At 55.0% G+C, this 25055-nt stretch overlaps 1 protein-coding gene across 1 annotated transcript in view; it reads left to right on the top strand.

The window, feature by feature from the left end:
• Positions 1-24191, top strand: part of PALD1 (phosphatase domain containing paladin 1) — a 74104-nt gene extending 49913 nt beyond the window's left edge. The window contains exons 15-20 of the mRNA XM_039233219.1: positions 162-344; positions 1394-1534; positions 1765-1836; positions 3882-4022; positions 20709-20864; positions 22579-24191. Coding sequence (XP_039089150.1) covers positions 162-344; positions 1394-1534; positions 1765-1836; positions 3882-4022; positions 20709-20864; positions 22579-22731 — 846 coding nt within the window. The 3' untranslated portion in view covers positions 22732-24191. The remainder of the gene's footprint in view (positions 1-161; positions 345-1393; positions 1535-1764; positions 1837-3881; positions 4023-20708; positions 20865-22578) is intronic.
• The last annotated feature ends 864 nt before the right edge of the window (positions 24192-25055 follow it).

The following is a 25055-nucleotide window of genomic DNA, read 5'->3' as shown; positions in this document are numbered from 1 at the left end:
CCTGGCTCTGGGTCTGGCTCTGCCCCCTGGAGGCTCAGGAAGGGGCAGGGCTGCTCGCAGCAGCCGGAACCGGTCGGTCCTGGCCATGGCAGGCTTTGGCCTTCCAGGCCGGCCTGGAGGTGGCCTCGGTGGCCTGAGCCCTCCATCCCACCCTCCGCCAGCACCTGGAGATCCAGCTGAAGGCCCACCTGAGTGCGCCTCTCCCAGGCACGGGGGGCCCACCGGCCCACAGCTTCCAGACGTGCCTCACCACGCAGGAGGTCTTCGCCCGGCACCGCGGGGCCCACCCCGGCCTTACTTACCGCCGCATCCCCGTGCCGGACTTTTGCGCCCCCTGTGAGGAGGTGAGGGGGGTGCACAGGCCGGGCCTCTGTGCGGGGAGGGGAGGCCCTCTCCCGCCTCCCCTCTGGCCTGGGCCTCGGCCGTGGGGGGAAAGCATAGTCACGGTGTTAGTGGTGAATGTGCGTCTGTCGGGGAAATGTGTTTGGAGTAGGTATGCATATGTGTGTGTGTCTATGTTTGTGTGGGACCCGGCTTTTCCAGGGGGTATGTGGCGAGCAGGTCTTTGGGGAACTGTGTGTCGGGGCATGTGAACGGGGTTTGTGGAAGAGGGAGCTATGGGGTGCTGGTGGGTGACCAGGTGTGTGTGTGTGTGTGCGCGCGCGCGCACGTGTGTGAGTGTGTGTGTGTGGTCTCTGCAGGGTTGTGTCTTTGCAGGCGTCTGTGTAGTTTGTGTGCCTCTAGGGTCTGTGCTGTGTGTGCCCTCCACTTGCTCCCTGTGGGTCGCTGGGTGCCTGTGCGATATGTTGGCTGTTTGGGTGACATGTGTGTGTAGGGTGTGGCTCTGTGCAGGGCGTGTGTGGGGACTTCTGAGGTGCACCTTGTGATAGGTCCTGAGTGGGGCTCTGTTGCCTTGCCTCTGTGGTGTGTCTCCCCCTGGTGGACACGTGCTGCAGTGATCGGCTGGGTCGTGGGTTGGGTCCTTCCCATACAGGCAGCAGGGCCGGGGAGGGGTCCCTATGCAGCCCTGGGGAGCACAGCACGTGGGGGCAGCATTCACATGTTTCGTGTCCTGCCTGGTGGAGGGTGGGCACCATGAGCCCAAGGTGTGTGTGTGTGTGTGTGTGTGTGTGTGAGAGAGAGAGAGAGAGAGAGCTCACATGTCTGGTCCTGGCGCCTGGGGTAGGGGTGACAGTACACAGGGCTGTGGCTGTTTGCATGCATGTGGTGAGTTGAGTTGTGAGTGCCCAGGCTGTGAGCCTGACCTAGAACCTGGCAGCTGGGTGTCAGAACCCGGGACAGCTGCTGGGGTTGCTGTTTGGAGGGGGCGGGCCATGTAGGGAGTCTGCAGCCAGGAGCACCTGCCGACGTAGCCCCTGGTCTCCCCACCCAGGATTTTGACCGACTGTTCGAGGCCCTGCGGGCTGCCCTCGCCAAGGATGCAGGCACCGGCTTCGTGTTCAGCTGCCTCAGTGGCCAGGGCCGGACCACGACCGCCATGGTGGTGGCTGTGCTCGCCTTCTGGCACATCCAAGTATGTGTGGCCTGTCACGTGTAGATGGGGCAGGGTGGTGCTCACCAGGAGGAGTGGGGGGCAGAGACAGCGCGTGGCATGGTCCTGGGACCTCTCCCGTCAGTCTTGGGCAGAGGGTTTGTGGGGCCAGAGCCTCTCCTCTTGGACAGGGGGCATGTGGGGGCTCCTCACAGGGGGAGGGCGTGGACTGGACACAGGTGCTCCCTCTCCTAGCAGCTGTCCTCTCTCAGGGCTTCCCCGAGGTGGGCGAGGAGGAGCTGGTGAGTGTGCCTGATGCCAAGTTCACCAAGGGTGAATTTGAGGTAAGCATGCCCTAAGGGGTCCCTGGGGGATGCCTGGGCGAGGGGAGAGGGCGCATGTCGCTGGCAGGCTTGGGGATCTTCAGAGCTCCTCCTAATATGTCACCTTCTTCCACCTCGTCGTCTCCGTGCTCCCCTGTCCCATTTCGCAGTGTGCAAACCAAAGCACAGGTCTGCTCGGCTCCGGGCCCTGGCCAGCGGCCACTGGAGAAGAGGGTGGTCGCTCTAGCCTGGCCCTGCCGCTGGCTGCTCTGCCCTGGGGAGGCCTCTGGCCACCACCACCTTGTCTGGGTGACACTGATGACTGCCCCACAGGTACCCGGGACCCAGCCGTGGCTGGTGACCTCAATGCCGGGCCAGGGCCTGTCCTGCCCCACCCCCGTTTCAGTCCAGGGCACTGAAGGGACAGCCACTAACATTTCCAATTTAGTCACCCCCCCCTATTGTGTGCCTGCCACATGTCATCATCCCAGACACCCCGCAAGTAGGCAGCCATGTGCCTGTCTTACAGGTGGGGATGTGGAGCTCAGAGCTGGCACGTGGCTCTGTGCCATTGCTGCTGTGGCCGGTGCTCCTGCCTAGCCGGCTGGCCTCGTCACAACGCTCTTGTGCCTTGCCGTTCCCGCTCCCCTGTCACCCTGGCCTCCACGCACTCCCTCACACTTGCCAAGCTCGCTCAGCTTCTGGGCCTTTGCATATGCTGTTCCCTCTCCTGAAACTCTTCTTTTCTTTCCCCTCGCTAGTTTGTTGATTCTTAGATTTTTGGTTTTTTTTAATTGTGGTAGAATATACGTACTACCTTATGTACCGTTTTAACCATCCTTAAGCGTACAGCTCTGTGGCATCGAGTACCTTCACGTTGTCAAGTAACCATTACCATCACCCACCTCCAGAACATTTTCTTCATTGCAACCTGACCATACCCATAAAACAGTAGCTCCCCGTTCCTCCCTCCCCCCAACCCCTGGGGACCACTGTCCTACATTCTGTCTCTATGGATTTCACTGCTCTACATACCTCGTATACGTAGAATCGTATAGAATTTGTCCTCTTGCATCTGGTTTATTTCATGTGGCACAGCATGGTGTCCTCGAGGTTCATCCGTGTTGAGTGTCGATTAGAACTTCACTCCTGTTCCAGGCTGGGTAGCATTTCATTGTTTAAACAGACGCCATTTTGTTTCTCAGTTCATCTGTTGGTGGACACAGGTTGTTTTCACCTTCTGGCTATTGTGAATGATGTTGCTGTAAATAGGGGAGTACAACTGTCTGTTCAAATATCTGCTTGCACTTTGCAAAGGAGAATTGCTGGATCCTGTGGCAATCTGTGTAATTTTTGAACAACTGCCACACTGTTTTCCATAGCAGTGGCACCATTTTACATTTCCACCAGCAAAGCATGAGAGTTGTCATTTCTCCACACTTGTTTTCTGTTCTGATAGCAGCCACCCTAGTGGGTGTGAGGTGGCACCTCACTGTAGTTTTGAGTTGTGTTTGCTTAATGATGAAGGATGCTGAGCATCCTTCTATGTGCTTGTTGGCTGCCTGCATGTCTTTTATGGAGAAGTGTCTGTTCAAGTTCTTTGCCCATTTTTGATTTGGCTTGTTTTGTTATTGCGTTACGGGAATTTTTAAATATATCCTGGATATCAATCCCTTACCAGATACGTGATTTGTAAATATTTCCTTTCCTTCTGTTGCTTGCGCTTTTACACTGTTGATAGTGTCTTCTTTTGTTGCCTTTGCTTCTGATGTCATATCTAACAAGTCGTTGCCAAATGCAACCTCATGAAGCTTTCCTCTGTATTTTCTTCTGAGAGTCTCATGGTTTTAGCTCTTTGCTTAGGTCTTTGATCCAGTTTGAGTTAAATTTGCATGTGAACATCCATGCAAATATCCAGATGCTGGATATCCGGTCAAACGATATCCAGCATTGCTTTTTTTTTTTTTTTGGAAATGGGCCTTGAGGTGGCCCTTCCTGTGGGGTGAGCCTGGGGCTGGGGGCCCCACCTCCTCCCCTTGGTTTTCTCAGTGCTCCTCTGGTCCCAGGTGGTGATGAAGGTGGTGCAGCTGCTGCCTGCTGGGCACCACGTGAAGAAGGAGGTGGATGCGGCCCTGGACACAGTCAGTGAGACCATGACGCCCATGCACTACCACCTGCGGGAAATCATCATCTGCACCTACCGCCAGGTGAGCCTCGCCCCGACCCAGCTGTCCTTCCCCATGTGCACAGCCCGGGTTGTGCTTGGCTGGGTATGAGGTGGCTAGGGATCCTGGGGGACCCTCCTCAGTTCTTAGTTACTTCTTCACCTTCCGGAAGTGATCTGTGACATGGACACACGCCCAGCCTCCACTCATCCTGGCTTGCTTCTGGAGTGCTTGGTGCCCAGCACCGGCGATATGCGCCTTGGGACCAGTCAGGGGTGTGGCCGGTCAGAGCGAACACCCTCTTCTAGACCTCTGTGGTACTGGGTGTTAACCCTTCAGTTTCTGGGTCATGAGGGGTTCCGAGGGTCTCGGGCAGGAGTCAGGTTGGTAGATGGGGCCACTCCAAGGTCTTGGCAGGTGGGCATGTAACCACCGGCAGGGAAGCCACTCAGCGTTTTAGCACCTGATGCCATGACTGCCCACTCAGGACCTGTGTATGTCTGTGCTGCCCAGGGCTGGGCCCAGATTGACCTGCTCAGTTAAAAATTGTGACCTGCTCAGTTAAAAGGGCGCCTGGGTAGCTCAGGTGGTTGAGTGTCTGACTTCGGCTCAGGTCATGATCTTGCAGTTCGTGGGTTCAAACCCCATGTCGGGCTCTGTGCTGACAGCTCGGAGCCTGGAGCCTGCTCCGGATTCTGTGTCTCCCTCTCTCTCTCTGACCCTCCCTTGCTCATGTTTTTTCTCTCTCTGTCTCAAAAATGAATAAACGTTAAAAAATTTTTTAAAAAGTTAAAAGATTGGGGTGCCTGGGTGGCTTAGTCGGTTAAGCGTCCAACTTTTTATTTCAGCTCAGGTCATGATCTCACAGTCGTGAGCATGTGATGCTGGGCATGGAGGCTGCTTAAGGATTCTCTCTCTCTCTCTCTCTCTGTCTCCTTCCTCTCTTGCCCTTCCTATGTGTGTGCATGTGTATGCACTCTCTATCTCTCTCAAAAAATAAAATATTTCCATAAAAGTACAAATTTTATGAAAAATGCAGGATTTTAGCCTATTTAGAAAAAAAATGTGCCTTTCACTTAGTTGTTTGGAGGGCTCTGTCATATACAGCCCTCCTGGCCCAGTCATGTGACTTGGCATTACCTTTTGGTAACCAGGCTCACCCACCCCCATTCCAAGGGCCAGGATGCTGCTGACCTCAGCTGTGGGAGGATGGGGATCCCTGAACCCCATCCAGGGCTTCCTGGTGGCGGGGGTAGTAGTGGGAAGGGGTGGATGGGAAGCAGAAGCAAGATATAGAGTCGTTCCCTAGTATGACCACCAGGTGGCCTTAGTGAGCTGGGCCTGGGCCACACTCAAAGAGGATGAAGAACAAGCAGAAGGTCTTTACTCTCTAACCTAGTCTTTTTCACCCTGGCTGCACATAGTTTCACCTGGGAGCTTTAAACCTTGCCCATGCCCGAGTTCTCTGCCTAGTGAGTCTGATTTAGTACGACTGCTTGGGGGGTCAGGGAGTGGGTCTTTTTTTTTAAGTTCCCTAGATGATTGCAATGCAGAGTCAAGGTTGAGAACCACATAGTCTAGGCAGAAGTCCCCAACTTCAGTGAGTTTCAGGATCACCTGGAAAAATGCATGCTGCTGAGCTTTTGTGCTGAGTTGCCTATTCCATAGGTCTGGATGTCTGGCCAACTCTTAGATGATGCTGATCCTCCTGGTGGGGTGGAGGGGCATGCTGGGAGGGGGATCTGCTGCAATAGTGTCTCACCCTCTTGCCTCTTTTAAAAAAAAACTTTACTGAGCAATAAGTCACATACCATACACTCCAGTTATTTAAAGTGTGCAATTCGATGGTTTTTAGGACGTTCACAGAGCTGTGTCGCTCTCACCACAGCCAGATTTAGGACATTTTGATTACGCTAAAAAGAAACTTCATACCCCAGCACCCCACCCCCACCCCCTGACCCCCCTCAGCCCTAGGCAACCATGAATCTACTTTCTGGCTCTGTGGATTTGCCTATTCTGGACATTTCATAAAAAGGAATCATACAATATGTATTCCATTGTGACTGGCTTCCGTCACTGAGCACGGTGCTTTCAGGTCCGTGTTGTAGCTTGGGCCACTACTTCGTTCCTTTTTAGGACTAATACTCTATCATGTGGCTACCTCACCCTTTGTTCATCGTTCTTCAGATGACAGACGTTCAGGCTGTTTCCACTTTTTGGCTATTAGGAAGAGAATGCTGCTCAGACGTTCATATACAAGGTTTTGTGTGAACATGCAGTGCACCTGGGAGTAGACCTGCTGGGTCATGTGCTGATTCTCCGTTTAAGGTTTTGAGGAGATGCCACTTTCCATAGTGGCTGCACCATTTTACGTTCCTCCTCGCAGCACGCGTGAAAGTTTTGGTTTCTCCACATCTTGCTAACAGTGGTGATTATCGTTTTCATTTGTAGCCTTCCTGCTGGTGTGAAGTGATATTTCATCATGGTTTTGATTTGCATTACCTTTTGACTAATAATGTTGAGCATCTTTTCATGAACTTATTGGCCATTTGTCTAGCTTCCTTTTTTAAAAAGAATTTTTAATGTTTATTTTTGAGAGAGAGACAAAGAGTTAAGCAGGGGAGGGGCAGAGAGAGAGGGGGCCAGAGGATCTGAAGCAGGCTCCGCACTGACAGCAGAGTGTTGATCGGGGGCTCACACTCACGAGCTGTGAGATCAAAGTCAGATGCTTAACTGACTGAGCCACCCAAGCGCCCCCACTTGTCTGTCTTAGAGAACTGTCTCTTCAGATCCTTTGCCCATTTAAACATTTTTTTGTCTTTATTGTTGAGTCACAGGAGGTCTTTATTTATTTCAGATACAAATCTCTTATCAGACAAATGATTTGCAGAATTTTTCTCCAGTGACTGGGATTGAAATTCTTTAGGCTGTCTTCACTTTCTGGATGGTGTCCGTTGATGCATAGAAATTTTACATTTTGACTTAATCTGTTCTTTTGTTGTTGCTGTGTGCTTTGGTGTCATGCCTAATTGGAGGTCATGAGGATTTACCTCTAAGAGGCAAATAGTTTCTTCTAAGAGTTGTATAGTTTAACTCTTACATTTGGCCTTTGGTCCATCTTGAGTTAATTTTTATATATGGCATGAGATAGGGATCCAGTTTCATTCTCTTGCATGTAGATAATCCAGTTGTCCTGGTACATGTGTTGAAAAGACAATCCTTTCCCCACTGAATTGCTGTGACGCCCCTCAAGAAATCCATTGACTGGAATTGTGGGGGCTTATTTCTGAACTTTCAATCCTTCTCCATTGATCCATTTGTCTATTCTGTGCCCGCGCTCCCCTGTCTTAATTACTATAATACTGTAGCGGATTTTGAAATTAGGAAATGAGTTCTCCAACTATGAATTTCTTCTTCAGATTATTATTATTTTTTTGGCTAAGGACCTATTCTTGGTCCTTTGCATTTCGTGTGAATTTTAGGATTACAGCTGCGATTTTGATAGGGATTGCATTGAACATGTAGGTGACTTTGGGAAGTATTGCCATCTTAACAATACTTCTTTTGCTTCATGAACATGAGATGTCTTTCCATTTACTTAGGTCTTCTTTACTTTTTTACATGACATGTTATAGTTTCCAGATTGTAAGTTTTACACTTCTTATGTTAAGTTCATTCATAAGGAGTTGACTGCTTTTGTTCTATCATAGATAGAACTGATTTCTCAATTTCATTTTTAGTTTGTTCATTGTTACTATATAGAAGTACAGTTGATATTTGTATATAAATTTTTTTTTTAAATATTTTTATTTATTTCTAGGAGAGAGAGAGAGGCAGCGTGAGCAGGGGAGGATCAGAGAGAGAGGGAGACACAGAATTGGAAACAGGCTCCAGGCTCCGAGCTGGCAGTCAGCACAGAGCCCGACACGGGGCTCGAACCCACAAACCGCGAGATCATGACCTAAGCGAAAGTCGGACGCCCAACCGACTAAGCCACCCAGGCGCCCCTGTATATAAATATTTTTAATATTTTTTAATGTTTACTTATTTTGAGAGACAGAGAGTGTGAGTGGGGGATGGACAAGGATAGAGAGAATCTCACATAGGCTCCATGCTGTTGGCACAGAGCCCAACATGGGGCTCGATCCCACAAACCCTGAGATCATGACCTGAACTGAAATCAAGAGTCAGATGCTTAACTGACTGAGCCACACAGGCACCCTGATATTTGTATCTTGATCTGTCTTACAACCTTGCTAACCTAATTCACTAGTTTGAATACTTTTTTAGTGAATTCTTAGAGTTTTCTATTTATAAGGTCACGTCATCTACAAATAGAGATAGTTTTACTTCCTTTCTGTTTTTTAAAAGTTTATTTATTTTAAGAGAAAGAAAGAGAGAGAGAGAACATGAGCATAGGGGAGGGGCAGAGAGGAGGGAGGGAGAGAATCCCAGGTAGGCTCTGTGCTCTCGGCCTGGAGCCCACCTTGGGGTTTGAACCTATGAACCATGAGATCATGACGACAGCTGACATCAAGAGTTGGATGCTCAACTGACTGAACCACCTAGGTGCCCCTACTTCTTCCTTTCTAATTTGGATGGCTTTTATTTACTTTTCTTGCTTAATTGCCCTGGTAGATCCTCTAGCAGAATGTTAAATAAAAGTAGCTAGAACGGACACATCCCTGTCTCGTTCTTGATCTTAGGGGGAACGCTTTCAGCCTTTTGTATTACGTATGCTGTTAGCTATGGCCTTTTCATAGATACTCTTGTCAGCTTGAGAAAGTTCCCTTCCATTCTTAGTTTATTGAGTGTTTTTTTTTTTTTTTCCCCACGAGGAGGCATTGAATATTGTCAGGTGCTTTTTCCATGTCTGTTGAGATAATTCTATGGTTTTTGCTCTTTATTCTATTGATATGGTATGTTACTTTAATTGGATTTTGGATGTTAAACCAGCCTTGCGTTCCTGGGATAAATCCGACTTGGTCATGATGTGTATTTTTTTTATGTGGCTAGATTTGGTTTGTTGAGGATTTTTGCATCAGATTTATAAGAAATATTGATCTGTAGTTTTCTTTTTCCTTTGATGTCTTTGTTTGGTTTGGCATTAGAGTGATGCTGGCCTTGTGGAATGTCACGGTCTCACTTTTGCAGAGGAGACTGAAACCTAGACAGGAGAGAAGCCATCCTAAGAGCATTAGTCAGCTCGGAAGGCCACAACAAAATACCACAGACCGCGTGGCCTAAGCAACAGAAACTTATTTTCTCACAGTGTGTGGGCTGGAAAGCCCAGGATGAGGGTTCTGACCGATTTGGTTTCTAGTGAATGCTCTCATCCTGCATGCAGATGGCCGCCTTCTCGTCATGTCCCCTCGTGGCCTTTCCCTGGTGCCCTGGATATGTGGACAGGTAGCAGGGAGGGAGAGAGAGAGGAAAGGGACCCTCTGGTGCCTTTTCTTATAAGGACACTAACCTTAGAGGTCCCGGAACTGCAGGCGGAGAATAAAGAAGGAGCTAAAAGCAATCTGAACCCCAGTGGTGGGGATTTTCCAGGCCAGTTTTAAAAAGGGAAGGGCCTTTCTAAGGTTGCCAGTGTATGACCTTGTTAAATGTATCCATTTTCAAGAAAGGAAGGAAGGAAGGAAAGAAGCAAAACCATCTAACATGGTTGGCGTTTCCTGAAGGAAAGGATATGTCCATACCGGAAAAAGAGAAGGGACATTATCTCGGAGTAGAGAATGGTCCTTGAACAGGTTCAGGTTTCTAAATTCCTGTGGACTCGTGAAACCAGTTATGGACCCGGATTTGGGAATCACAGCTTTTGGCGACCAGGCTGCTATGTCCTTTGGTCAGAAAGGCAGAGCGCCTCCTTCAAGGTCACCCTGCACTTGACCTGGCTGGACCCAGAGCACGTGTCCTGCCTGAGGTCAGGCTGGCCAGAGCTGCCCCTGCTGTCTCCAGATTAGAAGGGGCGGCTGACACGCTTAGTGTGTGTGTGTGTGTGTGTGTGTGTGTACGTGCGCGCGTGTGTGCGTGTGGACTCTGGAATGGAGTTCATTAAGGAAGCAGGTTAGATGGTTCTGGGCTGACTAGCAGAAGGAATGTGGATGTGGGAGTGGGAGGGGTCTGGGTTCCGACAGCCCCTCTGACTGCCTGTGTCTCCCCCCCTGCCCTCCGCCCCCCCACCAGGCTGCACCAGCACCGCTTCCTGACAGGGCTGTGGCACCGAGCACAGGAAGCGGTCAGCTAACAGGAGAGCTCTGAGGACCACTGCAGTGCCTGAGTGTCCTGTGACATTCCCGGAGCTTCAAAGTCCCCATGCAGACCCTCAGATTTTCGAGCTGAACGACTTACAGAGTGTCTGTCTCCTCTGTTTACAGATGAGCTAGAGTGTGGGTTGTCTAGGGTCCCATGTGAGCTGATAGCAGAGCGGGGATGAGATGCAAAAATTCTCACTCCCCTCCCCTGATCACACCACCCTTCACCTGAGGATCTGCGAGCCTTGCTTCTTGAGGCTTAAGAAAGGCAGCTGCTTCCTCTACCCTTTCCCTCCAGTGGACTGCCTCCTCTAGAAACGGGCAGGTGCATCTCACCCCTGGTACCTGGCTGTTTCTTTAAATTTATTTTTAATGTTTATTTATTTTTGAGAGAGAGACAGAGCATGAGTGGGGGAGGGGCAGAGAGCGAGGGAGACACAGAAACCAAAGCAGGCTCCAGGCTCTGAGCTGTCATCACAGAGCCCAATACGGGCTCGAACCCACGAACCATGAGATCATAACCTGAGCCAAAGTTGGTCGCTTAACCGGCTGAGCTCCCCAAGCGCCCCAAGTACCTGGCTGCTTATTTAAACAGCTTGTTTGTTATTATAAAGACATTGTTAGACCATAGTTTCAGCTCATGGACACTTTATCCTGTTTGCTGAAGAGTCTTACATCATCCTATTTAATGTTCACAAAGTCTGTAGAGTGGAAGCGTTCAGTGTCACTTGCTGTCCCCATAGAGGTGGCCTGTCAGATTGCCTCCTGTTGTTCCCTGGGTGGATGGTGGCACATTGAGCGTCGGGGTGCGTGTTACTCTTTCATCGGTGCGGATAATTTCTGTAGGCTGATGCTTAGAAGTAGGACTGTTGACGGAGTTGAAAGGTCAGACCTCATTTTTCTTTTAATTATTTTGGAGAATTTCAAACAGAGAGTTTCAAAATAGGGAGAGTGATTTCATGAACCCTTGTGTGCCCACCTCCCAGCTTCAGGAATTAGCAGTCGGGGCTAGTCTTAGTTCACCTAAAGCCCCTGCAGGCCCCACCTCCGCCCTCCCCACCCTGGATTATTTCGAAGCAGGTCCCTGACCTCCTGGTACTTCCTTTGTCAATATTTCAGCACATGCCTTAAAGGAGGAGGGATCTTTTTTAAAACGGTCATCATCCGCCATTATCATACTTAAAATGACAGTAATTTCTTACCATCCGGCACCTGGTCAGTGCTTAGATTTTCTCACCTGGTCTCCCAGTCTGTTTGCTTTGGAGCAGGATCCTAACGAGAGCCACAGCTCACCTTTGACAGATGTGGCCCGTGGAATCTAGAAGCCCTCTGCCTGCCCTTCTTCTCCTAAAGTGTATCTGCTGAGGTAACCGGCTTGCTCGCTGGGCATCCCGCGGTCTGGACCTTGCTCAGTGCACCCCCCCGGTTAGCTGAGTCAAGTCGCAGCTCCCATGCTTCCTGTCCCCGGATGGAGCCAGAGGCTCGATCAGATTCGGCTTGTTTTGGCCCCAGTGTCGCAGTGGTGCTGTGTGCCACCACGCGGGTTCCGAAGGCCCCGTGGTCTCTTCTGCAACCGGCAGCTTCTGCGACTGGTTCCCTGCGCTCTTTGTGTCATTGAGGGTTTGCAAAATGGTGACACACTGGCTCTCTCCTTCCCTCTCCACTGATTAACTGCAGTACTTTCGGAAAGATACTCGGCCCGGGTGCAGTGGTAGCAGGAAGGCGGGCCCAGAGCTGGCTTTTTCTTTTTTTTCTTTTTTTTTTTTTTTAATTTTTATTTTTTATTTCTAGGAGAGAGAGAGAGAGAGAGAGAGACAGCACGAGCAGGGGAGGGTCAGAGAGAGAGAGGGAGACACAGACTCTGAAATAGGCTCCAGGCTCTGAGCTGGCAGTCAGCACAGAGCCCGATGCGGGGCTCGAACCCATGAACCGCCAGATCATGACCTAAGCGAAAGTCGGACGCTCAACCGACTAAGCCACCCAGGCGCCCCCAGAGCTGGCTTTTTCACTTGATTTGCTCCTGTTCAAAAGAGGTCTGGGAGGGGCTTCCCTAAAGCCGAGGGGAAGCTGTTGGGCTTGGTGAGCCCTAAGGTTCCTCCCGTCGCGGATGGACCCGGAGTCGGTGATGAGGGTCTGGGCGACCTGGGGGGGCTGGGAGAAGGAAGATGGAGGGGCTCCTGGGGGGAGGCTGGGAGTTACTGGAGGCCAGTGCTGGAGGCCGGGGGACCCAGCCCCAATGTGTCCCAACTGGGAACCGGCATGGGAGGTGCCCCCAGCGGTGGGGGTACTGCTGGCTCAGTCCTACTCTATACCCGTGCCTGATGAAGGGCAGGCTGTAACAGTGCATGTGAGGAAGGGGGGCACTGGGGGTGCCCAAGAACCCACAGCTGGTGGATGGCAGGAGGAGAGCGAGGCCCCAGACCCCCTCCCAGATGACGTCCACTTCGTTGTGCCACACTGCTTCCCAAGTCGGGGGGACAGTCTCACCACCCTCTCACCTCAAGCCCTGCTGTGGGGGAAAATAAGAACTAGAAGCCATGATCCCCGCCCTTGTATTCCCAGCCTGAGAAGCGGAGGATGGGAGCACGTCCCAGCCTTGGGTGCCAGGTGCAGAGCGGGGGTGGGACCAAACCTGCAGACATGTTTTCCATGGACACAGGCCTTCCCCTGTGTGAGTCTTGGCCACCCTCTCTGCCTGGGCCCCCCTCGGGCTGCGTGGCCTCTGGGGGTTATAGCCCAGTGATGCCTCCTCTATTCTCTAGAGTGTCTGTGAGAGCGGGTCAGGGCCTGATCAGTCCTGTGTGTGAGGGGCCAGAATGCTCAGGCCATGTAGAAAACCACCTCAAAAGGAAAAAAGAAAGAGAAAACTCTTTGAACTAAGCCACTCCTTGAGGTTTCTTTCGATAGAGGTGAGAAGGCTGGGCCCTAGGCTGCGAGAATCCAAGATGGCCACCAGCGCACAGGGGTGACACCATCTGGTGAATTAGTTGTTTCGTGACAGAAACCAAGGTCAGGGCTCCTGGACGAAGTCCAGCTAGAATCATTGTTGCCCGGGGGCCTTCTCCTTAGCCTTGGCTGGTGATGTTCATTCTTAGTGTTCTGTATTTAAAACAGGCTAATGTGTCTCCCTTCTGTCCCTTCAGAAAGAGTTTGAAGATGGGGGGCCTCGGTGGCTGAGTTGGTTAAGCATCCAACTTCAGCTCAGGTCATGATCTCACAGTTTGTAGGTTTGAGCCTGGTGTTGGGCTCTGTGCTGACAGACAGCTCAGAGCCTGGAGCCTGTTTCAGATTCTGTATCTCCCTCTTTCTCTGACTCTCCCCTGCTCATGCTCTCTCTCTCTTTCTCAGAAATAAATAAAACGTTAAAAAAAAAAGTTTGAAGAAAAGCTGAGATAAAAGCCACACAAAGAGAAAGAAACTTGTCCTTTGGTCTCAAGTTGAGATTTATTTTATGAAGACTATAGTGCCTTTACTCTGAGCAGTGCTTTTTGAGTTCTCTCAGACATTCCTTTTTTGTCTCCTTTGGTCCTCAGAGCAGCTGGTAAGGAGATGACAGTGGGTTTTATGAGGCCCACTTTACCGAGGAAGACACTGAGGCCTAATGACACTGTGACTGGCTTAAGGCAGGACCAGAACTGTCTTCCAATTCCTCCGCCTATGTTCCTTTCCTTCTGGATGGCCATGACCCAGGGAGCAGTTTTATCGTGGTGGGAAAAGGAGGGGCCGGCAAGGAAGTCCCCAGGCCTTCCTGCATGTGACTACCTGGGTTGGCCCATATTTGCCAGGAGGTCAGAGATTGGGCTCAGTGCCCACAAAGAAGAAGGTTATTATCTTGAGAAAAATATAGAGTGGGACAGTTCTGGCTCTGAGCCCCAGGCAGGGTCTCTGTCAGTCTCGTCAGTCTCTCTAAGATTCTGGCTTGGCCAAAGCCTGCCAGGGGGTTGGTGAGTGGTGACCAGAATCAGGGTGTGTGTGTGTGTGTGTGTGAAAGAGAGAGAGAGAGAGAGCGCGCCCATGTGTACGTGTCTGTGCATGTGCACATGCGCATGCATGTGTATGTTCATGCATGCGCAAGTGCATGTGAGCGTGTGGCGCACACGTGCCCAGTAGCTGAGCCGTCTCTTGCTTTCCCTTCCTCCGTGCTGCACAGCTGGCCTGGAACGGTTTGCACCCTGCAGGGGCCTTTCCTGGTTTCTGCAGCGGCATGCAGCCACCAGGCACCTGTGGTGTGCCAGGCTTGTTCCTAGGTGCGCACTCGAGGGTTGGAACTTGCGGTGGTCTGGGAGAGTACACACCTCAGCCGCGCCCACTCCGCGTCTACGAGACCCTGCCTCTGGGTGCCTGGCTGTCATTGTTAGGGTTGTGGTTGTCACCGGGGCTGCCTCTTTCTGTGCTCGTATGGCGTCTGCTGTGCAGGGGCTCAGCTCTGAAACCCTGACCGCAGGGGTCTCCAGGACGCCTGTCTAGTGAGCAGATGGGTGGGCCGGAGGGTGAATGAGTCCTTGTGTGATAAAACAGGAAAACTCAGCCCCATCTTCCTTACACCTTCTTGTTCTTTGTCCACCCTGACGGTCTGCCAGGAGAGGGCAGTCGTCTCTAGCGACAGAAGGAGCCCTGGGTATGGGTCGGAAACCCGAACTCTAGCCTGGGCTCTGCTAGCAGCTCCCTGCACGACCTTGGCCGCATTGTTTTGGCCTGCCTGGGCCTCTCCTGTTCCATCTGTCACCTGGGGTCACTATTGCTTGCCCTGTGTGCCTTGAAGGGTGGTGGTGAGCACCAGCCGGGGTACAAGGTGAGGTGGCAGTGGGGTGTGTAGGGTGTGGGGGGCAGCAGGGCTGGGACACCTAGTCAGCTCACCAGTCTGTGTGCAGGGCGGGGGCTCCTGAGGGCTGGGACTGTGCTTGGCCCTGAAGCAAGTGAGCCTGGCCTGGCCACGAACAACGTTTGTTGAATGAATGACACACAGAGAGGCCCATGGTGCCAGGTTAGTCCCTTCCTGCTTTGAAAGTGCTGAACGGGATGTGTTCTTTGGGGTTCCTGGTGTATGGGCCGAGGGCCATTTTCTCTCTTCTGGGTGCTGGGCACGGAAAACATCCTGTGCTCGAGGCCCCAGGACTGTCCCGAGGACAGTTTGCAGGGACTCTAGAAAGCCCTGGAAGCAGCTGCCACTGATTACTTCAGGGCCAGTGTGTGACCAGGACTGGGTGGTGGTGAACCTTGAGAACGATGGGGTCTGAGCTCTGGGACCTTGCCCTGTAGAGACTAACTGACTTTGAGGGCTGTCACTTCCCGGCCCAGCCCAGACTCCACCTCACCTGGACCCCAGAGGCCACCAGGCCATGTTGGTTGCAGTTGAGTGGGTCGGGAGGACGGCGGCAAGGACACTCTAGTAGCGGGTGTTGTCCGGCCTCACTGATTCAGGCCCTGAGCCTGGCCCACTTATGCCTCTCGTTTCTCTTCTTGGGCTCTGTCTGCCCGGCAGCCTATGCTTCGTCCGGCTCTCCGGGTGACCCTGGCAGGTCAATTCATCTCTCTGACCTTGGTCTCCCCTTCTGGAAAGTGGAAGGGTTGATCTAGGTAACCCCGGGCAGCCTGTGATTTGGAGCTTAATAAACATGGAAGGTAGAACTGTTAGTAAGGCACTGATTTGGCAAGCGTTTATTGTATACCTGCTAAGTGCCAGGTGCTGTGCAAGTCCTGGGCATACCTCAGGTCAGGGGCGCTCCTACCCTCGTGAACCCCACACCCTATGAGGGAGGCACACAAGGAACAGTATACGAGTCAAAGTCACGTTGTGTCAGGTGGCAATACGTCTGTGGGCCTAGGGCTTGCTGTTTAACGTAGGGCCTGGCTCAGAAAAGGGCTTGATGAAAAGGTGGCATTTGCTCAAAGACCTGAGGGGGTGAATGGGGGAGCCATGCTGACGTCCAGACAGAGGGATACGGCAAGTGCAAAGGCCCTGAGGTGGGGGCTGCCTGGTGTGTTTGAGGGGCAGGGAGGGACACGAGAGGAGGTCAGAGGTTACGTGGGCAGGGGGCAGGCCGGATGGGGCCTGGTCTGGGATTGCAGGGACGATCACACAGACATGGGTTTCTACTCTGTGCGGGTGGGGGACCAGTGCAGGGGATTGTGCAGAGGAGGCGACTTAAGGTTCTAGCAGGGTCTCTCTGGTGCTGTGTTGAGAACAGGCCACGGGAGTGGGCAGGAGGGAGGCCAGGCAGGCACTTGGCTTGAAGTGGTGAGAGGTGAGCTTCACCTGGGAGTGTTTGAAGTGGAGTTGACGAGACGCCCTGACTAGTTGGATGTAGGGCTGAGAAAGGGCAACACTGGGGAGGAATGCCAGGCTTTGGGCTGAGCAGTGGAAGGATGGGCATTAAGATGGGCAGACACGTGGACGGGCAGGTTTGGGGAGAGCTCAGGAGGTTTGCCTGGGATGCGCTCTGTGAGTTTGAGAAGCCAGATCCATACCCACCTGGGGCCCATGAGCAGGGGTAGCACGTCCAAGTCCGGATCCCCGGGGAGGAGGTGCACATGTGGGGTCCCCGCTGTCCTGCCTGGAATCCCGATTCCAGATGGCGTTGGGAGTATGAGATGGGCCGGGGAGTCTGTGCTCACCCACCAACCCCATGCCTGTTGCACACCCGGTCTGAGCCCTGACACTGGCCTTCAGGGGAGCAGGGAAGATGGGAGCCTACTTATAATCTGGTGCCTGCCCCCAGGCTTGTCTTTGGGTTGCATCCTTCCTTGAGGAGCAGAGCAGGCCAAGAAGGGGCTGGAGCACTCAGAGCAGGCTTCAGGAGAGCCAGGGCTCAGGGATGAGTGGAGCAGGGCCAGGCCTGGGTGGAGGGGAAGGGTTTTCCCAGCGGGAGGAAGGCAGGGGGGAGGGTGCGGGGTGAAGGTGTGGAGGCAAGGGTGACACAGAGTGTGGTTGAGCTCAGCTGTGGTGAAAGGGCGCAGGGTGGCCAGAGAGCTGAGCTGGGTGTTTGGAATTCACGTCCCCGCTGGAAACTCTGGCGTGGGGCAGTTACGTAGCCTCGCCCAGCCTCATCTGCAGAATGGGATGTCCCTCTTCCTTCACAGGGTCACTAGGAGGGTGTCTTAGGATCTAACTGTGAGCTCTGGGTGTGACGTGCTCTGCCTGGCATGTGGCGTGCAGTGGGCCCTGGGCACACCTGGGGAGGGACATCAGCCCTGCCTCCATGGCCTCTCCCAAGTGGCCCAGCAAAGAGCAGAGCTTGAGGAGAGCCACCGCCTGCCATGCTGGGCCCACGTCGAGGCTGGCCGATCGCAGGCTGGAGAGGGCTGAAGTGCCCAGCACCCCGGCCACCTTTCCCAGGCCCCTTCTATTTTAGGGCTCAGGCCCAGTGGATGAGGAAGCCTGGTCCACCACAGCTAATGACAGCCTGGCCGGCTGGGCCATTTAAAAACAGTGCCACTATTTTTATCAACCGGAGGAGGCTGGCCTCTCCGCCTCCCCAGACGGTGCCAATGTGGGGTGATTTTAAGGAAACCAGGGCTTTGATAGGAAGATGGGTCACCGTCCCAAATCATAGCCTGCGATGGCGCAGGAATAGCCCACAGCACCTCCTAGGGGTGTCACGTGTCACTTTTACTCATAGTCCAAATTTAGAGATAATTCTACCCTACCTGCCAGGAGCACTCGGAAGGACTCACTCAACCTCCCCACCCTGAACGTTCCTCAGACTCGGTCCAGGAGCAGCAAGCCTCTGTGCCCATGGGAGCTGGGGCTCGGAGAGGATAGGGCAGGTGTGGCTGTGCCCACGGGCTGACCCAGAGCCGCGCGGGACATTTCGTTCGAGTGCGGTGGCTGAATGTAGTTTAAAAGGGTTCCTGCCCGGTGGGTCTGTGGGTGACTTCCTCTTCTCCTCTAAGAAAGAGCTCAGTAGCCTCTAGGGATGGAGATGGGGAAGGCAGCGGAAGGGGTGGGGTGGTGAGTGTCCAGTGCAGGGCAGCACGGCGCGGCCACCCTTAGGGGAAGGCAGATGGTGGTGTATCAGCCATACTTTGTATCTAGGTAAAATCTTTTTTTTTTTTTTGTCCACTTCCTAATTTTTAAGCAAAGTTGCATTTTTTTTTTTTTTTGGGTACCCAGTTGGTTGATCCTTAAAACAAGAGGCACCTGCCTTCCCCTGCTCCATTCATCTTCCTATAGCAGCCCTGGGGTCATCTCCACCCTCACGTCCCCTGGAAGCCTTCAGTGGCCTCTTTGTCCATAGCATCAGGGCCTGGTGTGGCTTCCACGCCATATTCTGGGCCCTGGCCTCCCCCATCGCCCCCTCCCGTGTCAGTCTACCTTGGACGCACCTCACTCTCTGACGCCTTTCCTCCCCCTCTCAGGGCACCTTCCTGCCCTGCTTTTTCCTAACCCACCTCTAATATCACCACCTTTTTTTTTTTTTTTAAGTTTATTTATTTTGAGAGAGATGGAGAGCCAGTAGGGGAGGGGCAGAGAGATCAGGTGACACAGAATCTGAAGTAGGCTCCAGGCTCCCAGCTGTCAGCACTGAGCCCGACGCGGGGCTCAAACTCGCGAACTGTGAGATCATGACCTGATCTAAAGTCAGACCTTAAAGTCTGACCTGAGCTAAAGTTGGCGGCTCTGGGTGCTCTGCGGGTGTCCTCTGCCCCCCACCCCCCCAGACTGTGAGTGTCCTCTGCAGGCAGGGCCTGTGCACGCGTCATCTTCCTGTTGCAGCACTCTGCTTTCTCGCTCCTTACATGCCTGAGCTGTCGCACTTCCAGAACCACGGGGGCTGACAGTTTAAATGGCAGAGCCGGGACCAGAGCCCCGTCACGTCTCCCAGGGAGTCAGAGCGGTGATTGTGCGCCCTTCTGGCTCTGGGACCCCATCCACTGCCCACCCTCCACCCCTGCCCCATCGCTAGGGCCCCAGGGCTCCTTTTGGATGGTGTGGGTGGGCTGGCTCTGCAAGTTGCTGTCTACTCACCCCACCCTGGGAAGGCTGTTACCTGAGGCGGAAGTGGGGGTAGGGGAGCTCAGGCCCTGCAAACTGTCCCCATCCAGCTGTGGGTCATGTCATGTCTGGGGCGAGGTCCCACCCCCGGGGCCTTCCTGCAGCGGCTGGAGGAGACGTACTGCGCTGAGGTGTGTCCGTGCGAGAGGGCTTCCAGCTGCAGCCCAGCTGTTGGGAGGCCCTGGGCTGACTGTGCCCCCTCCTGCAGATGTTCCTGGCACTGCAGGGAACAGCCTCGGCGCTACCTCTTCTTCCTGGAGCACAGAGACCTGCTGTGGGCCCTGGGTGGAGGCCTGGAGGGTGTGGGGTGAGAAGGGGCGGGTGTGAGATAAGGCGCAGTGTTCCCTCTCCGGGGCTCCACCTCCAGGCTGGGCTGTGTCTGTGGCAGGTCAGAGGAACAACTCAGGCGTGGTGGATGGGACGCTGTCCAGCGGGGGAGCTGACTGTATCTTGGGGTGCCCACTGATGCCCACCCTGAGAGCCACTACCCCATTTAAGCCCCCTTCCTCCTGAGCATTAGCTGCCCGTGCGTCTTCTGTTAATAGGTCACTCCTACCCCCAAACCTTCAGTGGCTCCTCCTTGCTGAAGCCATGCTGCTACACCCTGGCCACAGAGACTTACCGGGGAGTTTCTCCTAATCCTGCCGTGTAGGCACCCAGGCTGTCATCTGATCAGTCTGGGTGGGGGCCCAGGCATCTGCATGCCTGGTGGGAACTGGGCTGGACTAGAGGGTGGGCTTCCACACTTCTCGCTTCAGCTCCCCTCGTGTCCCCTCACACCCTCGTTCCAGCCAGGCCAGCCCCTTCTGGTCCCCGTGTCACCCCCACGGCCCAGCCAAATCCCACGCTCTCTGGGAAGCCTGTCTTTAGTTGCATGGCTGTCCCTTCTCTCCCCAGCATGTCACCTGGTGCTGTTCTCCTAGCAGGTGCTCGAGATGGCTCGTTAAACTGATTGATGTCCCTCCGCCCAGCGTGCACACGGCTCTTTCTTCCCTCGGCCGCTGTATCTCTGGTTGATCCCGAGCCCTGGTGGCCTTTCTGGGATCTGTCCTGACCTTGGGGGAGGTGCGGCCACGGCCAAGGGCTGTATTCACCCCCTCCTGCCCCTGATCCTGAGCCACTTGAGGAGTGGGCAGGGAAGTCAGTGAGGGACCAGTTGGGGTCGGAGGCCAAGAGGCGGTCCCCCTCCCAGGCAGCGATACACTCACCTGCCTGTGAGCAGCTGGTGGCCACGGAGCCTGGGCCACGGGGGTGTGGAAACATGGGGGTTGAGGCCGTGCTGCATCCACAATCAGAGCCCCGACGGCTTAGCCTTGCCATGTTGGTCTCTGCTGTAACCAGGGCGGTGCCCTTGGCCCTTGCCGGCTGAATCCCTTCCTCCTGTCCCGGTGCTGGTGCTGAGGGCAGTGGGCGCGTGAGCGGGTGTGAGTGTGCCACGTGTAGAGCGTCTGACTCCCACCCCGTGCCGTCCTCCAGGCCAAAGCGGCCAAGTCGGAGCCGGAGGCCCGGAGGCTGCAGCTCCGGAGCCTGCAGTACCTGGAGCGCTACGTGTACCTGGTGCTCTTCAATGCCTACCTCCACCTGGAGAAGGCCGAGTCCTGGCAGAGGCCCTTCAGCACCTGGATGCGGCAGGTGAGACGCGGGGGGCCGAGGCCGCCCCCGAGGCACCCGCGCGCGGCAGGCAGCTGGGGAAGGCTGGACGAGTGGATGCGTGAGGAGGGGGCAGGGGGGAGCAGCTGCGTCCCCCAGGCTGCCATTCCCCGGGTGCATCATGCCCATTACCGTGTTCACCCCTCACCTGTGCCCTGTGAGGGGCAAGATGGTGGCCTGGCCCCTGCCACCTTCCCGCTGTGACCTCGGACAAGGTGACCCTCTACCCAGCAGTGCTCAACAGTAAGGTGCATCTTGATACAGTCGGTGCCGCTTCAGAGCGCTGTGGGGGGGACTCCATGAGATCCCCCGGTGCCACGTGCTAGGCCCTGGGTAGGCAGGTCTGCCTTCCGTGGCCACTCTTGCTCTCCCATTGTACAGAGGAGGAGGCGGAGCACAGACACGGTAAGTACCTTGTTCACGGCCAGCAGCAGGGCCGGTCAGTTAGCCGCAAAGCCCACCTCTCTCTGCTGCCCCTCTCTACGCCTGGCTTCCCGGTTCGTCTCGTTCTTCCTCCGGCTTGGCTGGTTTTGGGTGCAGAGCGGCTGCCTTGGCACCTCTAGGCCAGGAGAGAGGCCTCCTCCCACCACTTGGCAAAGCAGCCCGTCGTTACCCTCCACCCAGACGCCGGCCTCTCCTGACCTTGCCGGCCTGTCCTGACAGTTCTAATCTGGACTCAAGGCTGGAGTTAGTCCCCCTGGGGCAGGTGGGTGGGAGAGTGGGAGCTGGTGACCCCGCCAGAGTGGGCATAGGAAGGGCACCGGGGCTCGGGCAGGAGCGCGGGAGGTCAGAGCTGCAGACAGACCATGGCGGTGCCTGCTGGCGGCCGGCTGCTTGTGCCGAAGACAAGCCTTACGTGTGGTCCTTGCGCAGATGAGTGTTGAGTCAGGGGACGTGATGGAGATGGATCACAACGAGTCCACGTCAGGGCCCCCCTCCTGAGTAGGCCTGGGCTCAGCTTCCTCTCTGGACCCTTGGGTGGGATGGATGGAGGTAGTGGGGGACCTTGGACGCTTCTGCTTGGGTTCTGCTTGGAGAGTAGAAATTAGAAGCAGGAACTTGATCCCCTCCCCAGCTGACCCTGGGTGGTTTGTGTTAGGGGGTGTCAAGGAAGGAGAGAACTGGTCCAGTCCAGAGTGCAGGCTCCGGCCTCTGGGGCCCTCAGTCCCTCCCTTCTGGGGATGAATGGAGGTGGGGGGGTTGCCTGGGGACCTTTGGTTGGAGTGGAACCTGCGTCCTCCCCATCTCCAAAGATGGAGGAGAGAGGAGGGGGCTGATTGTTGAATGGGTTGAGTCTAGTGCCAGGCAATGGGCCTCTGGGCAGCGGGGCGGCACGGAGAATGTCCAGGGAGCCCCCAGCCCGCCTGCCTGCCCTGAGGCCTGTGGTGGGCCTGCCCGGTTCATGGCCCCAACACATAGCCAAAGGATGCTTGCTGGCTCCTGTATCCTCGCTGGGTGCTCCCTGTGCTCCCGTAGACTTCCATCATCGTCCTGGGAGGCAGACACCGTGTCCCTGTTAAAAGGGAGCTGACCTCAGCCATCGCTGGTGATCAAAACACAAACTTGTTTGGGTCACCGAGCTGGCGGGAGGCGTGTTTTGGAGCCTAGCGTAGGGAAGCAGGTGGGGTGATGTCGTGGGGGCTGGGGTGACCTGTCCCCCTGGGACCTCCGGCCCCATCTCCGCTGTCTTCCCCAGGTGGCATCGAAGGCAGGAGTCTATGAGATCCTCAACGAGCTGGGCTTCCCTGAGCTGGAGAGCGTGCGGGACCTGCCCTTCTCCAGGCTGCGCTGCCGGTGGCAGGAGCAGAGCCACGGCCTCGAGCCCTCTGCTGCTGGAGACTTCCTGTAGGAACCACCCCCCATGCGCCCCTCCCACGGGGCCCCACGCAGGCTGGCGGTGCTCCAGGCGCTCCTCCCTGGGAGCGGTCCTGAGGAACCCATTCCCCAGCTTCCCACAGAGACTGCAGTGGGGCCGGGACCCCTTTTTAAACAGAGGTTTTTGTAGGACGACTAGCACACAATTATACCTGTAAACCAGAGGTGTACGGCCCAGCGTGCGCCTTGCGGACCGAAGACGGCTTCCGAGGAGCTCAGGCCCCAAGCAGCCACCAAACGAAGCCACGCTCCACTTCCACGCACGCGCCTTCCCCTCCCGCTTCGGAGCGGTCCTGACAGCCTCAGGTGCAGAGTCGGTTGCTGCTCCCTGCTTTGCTTCTCCCCTTTTGCTGCCTGAGCACGGCCCTGGGGCCCCTGGGGCCCTGGGGAGTGGATGGTGCTCTGGGGGACTGGCCACCTTAATGACGGCTTCACCCAGTTCCCTGGCCTCTCGTGCCCTTTCTGCTTCCTTCCACTTGCCCATCTTCTGGGGCTGGTAGGACTCTGAGGGTCTCCAGGGAGCTGGATGGAAGGAGTTCCCTCGGGAGGAAAGAGCTTCTAGAAGGTGGCTGCAGCCCCGGGAAGGGGCTTGCTCCATTCCCCCAGGAGCCAGGGCGGGAAGGACTGAGGAAATCAAAGCTCCCAGCGGTGGGTCCCTCTGTACTTCCCTGCCCTGGTGGCCCAGGTGACCTCAGTCCCCGTCTGCTGCAGCAGGAGCCCCAAGCACTGCTGGGGGATCCCAAGGGAAGGGAACGGTGAAGTGGGCTAAGGAGGGTGTCCGGGCTCACCTGGGTTGTAGGCCATCCGAGCTGAGGACCCCCGAGCTTCCCTCCAGAGGGAGCAGAAGGGGCGGAGGGCTGGTGAGCGGGAGACCTCCGCAGCCGCTGTGTCCCGACGGCGGGAGGGCGCGGCCCTGTGCAGTTGAGTCTGGCTCTTCCTCTGGGGACCCGTGTCCGCTAAAGCCCAGGGCCCGGCCGGGCGGAGACTGCCCACGGGGCCGGAGCCCTCCCTGGTTGGGCGCGCGCGTCTGTGGAAAAGCAGGTGGGGTGTCTGTGTTGTGGCCGCCCGCCTGGCATTGGAAAGTACTGGGCCATCTTGGCTGAAGTCTGCCGAACTACTGTATGCCCCTTGGCTCTCTTTTCAGATCTGCCGGTCTTGTTTATTTTTGCATATATTAGAGTGGTTTGATTTCTTTGCAGACCAGGTCTAGAGGAGGGGTCAGAGCTCAGGCTGAACCGAGAGGGATCCTTTGTATTTTCACGGTTGGCCCTGACTCTCAGCTGTGCTGGGACCCCTGGCTGGTCACTGCGCCTCTCTGCCTCGGTTTCCCCATTTGTAAAATGGGAGAATAATACTTGCCTACCTACCTCACAGGGATGTTGTGAGGACTCATTTGTGACTTTTTTTTTTTGTACAGAGCTTTTGAGCATTAAAAATGGCTAAATGTGAAATGTGCCCGCCTGCTGATGTCTATAGTGTGGGCAGATGTTACAGACCCAATACAGCTGTGGTGGGGGGGCAAGGTGAGTGGAAAGTACCAGCCCTTAGAACTCCCAGTTCTCAGAGGAGGTAAGTTTTTCCTGACATCCCTCTCCTTCCTTCACATCCTTCATGTGTGACCATCTCACTCTGGATGCCCAGGGCTGTCATGCTGAGCCCTTCCTTGAAGAAAGCAGCACAATAGGCTAATTCATACTCAAGTGTGAAGGACTGTTGTGGTCAGGAACATGGAGCAAAATGGAATTTCATGGGCTATGACAGAGGATGGGTCTCAGCCTCTACTCCCTCCTCTCAGCCCTGCAGGCTTTCCTTGACCCTTTCAGGCCCCCAAATGCTCAGACACGATTGCATTGATTAGTGTGTGACAAGGCAGTGAGGAGAGTGAGGCAGAGAGCATGACCCCAGGCTTCTCCCCACGTTCTCCCAGGGTTAGAGGAATAAGACCTCTGGGTTCTATTTCCGAGGTCAGCTGGGGGTGCTCAGAATGGAACCCAGAGCCCTGTGAGCTGGAGTTGGTGATCTTCCCAGCCAGGGAGGGAAGGCCTCCTGGGGATATCCCCTCCCCCCACCCCCCTCCCCCCACAGTAAAGTCCAGGGATGCCCCGTGTGGCTTCTGAGTGAGCATGGAGACATGCACACAGGGTGTGTGTGTGTGTGTCTGTGTGTGCATGCCTGGCGGGGGAGGGGCACTTCTTTGCCTGGGGGAAGAGGGTCTGGGTGGGGACACACAGGAGTGGGTGGTGTGTTCACGGCTGTGTCCCTGGGCTCCCTGGGCCCGTCCAGTCTGGGGGAGGGCAT

The sequence above is a fragment of the Hyaena hyaena genome, unplaced genomic scaffold (genome assembly GCF_003009895.1).
Source record: "Hyaena hyaena isolate Hyena2069 unplaced genomic scaffold, ASM300989v1 scaffold_73, whole genome shotgun sequence".
Taxonomy (NCBI): domain Eukaryota; kingdom Metazoa; phylum Chordata; class Mammalia; order Carnivora; family Hyaenidae; genus Hyaena; species Hyaena hyaena.
This window is presented reverse-complemented; position numbering and strand designations above follow the sequence as displayed.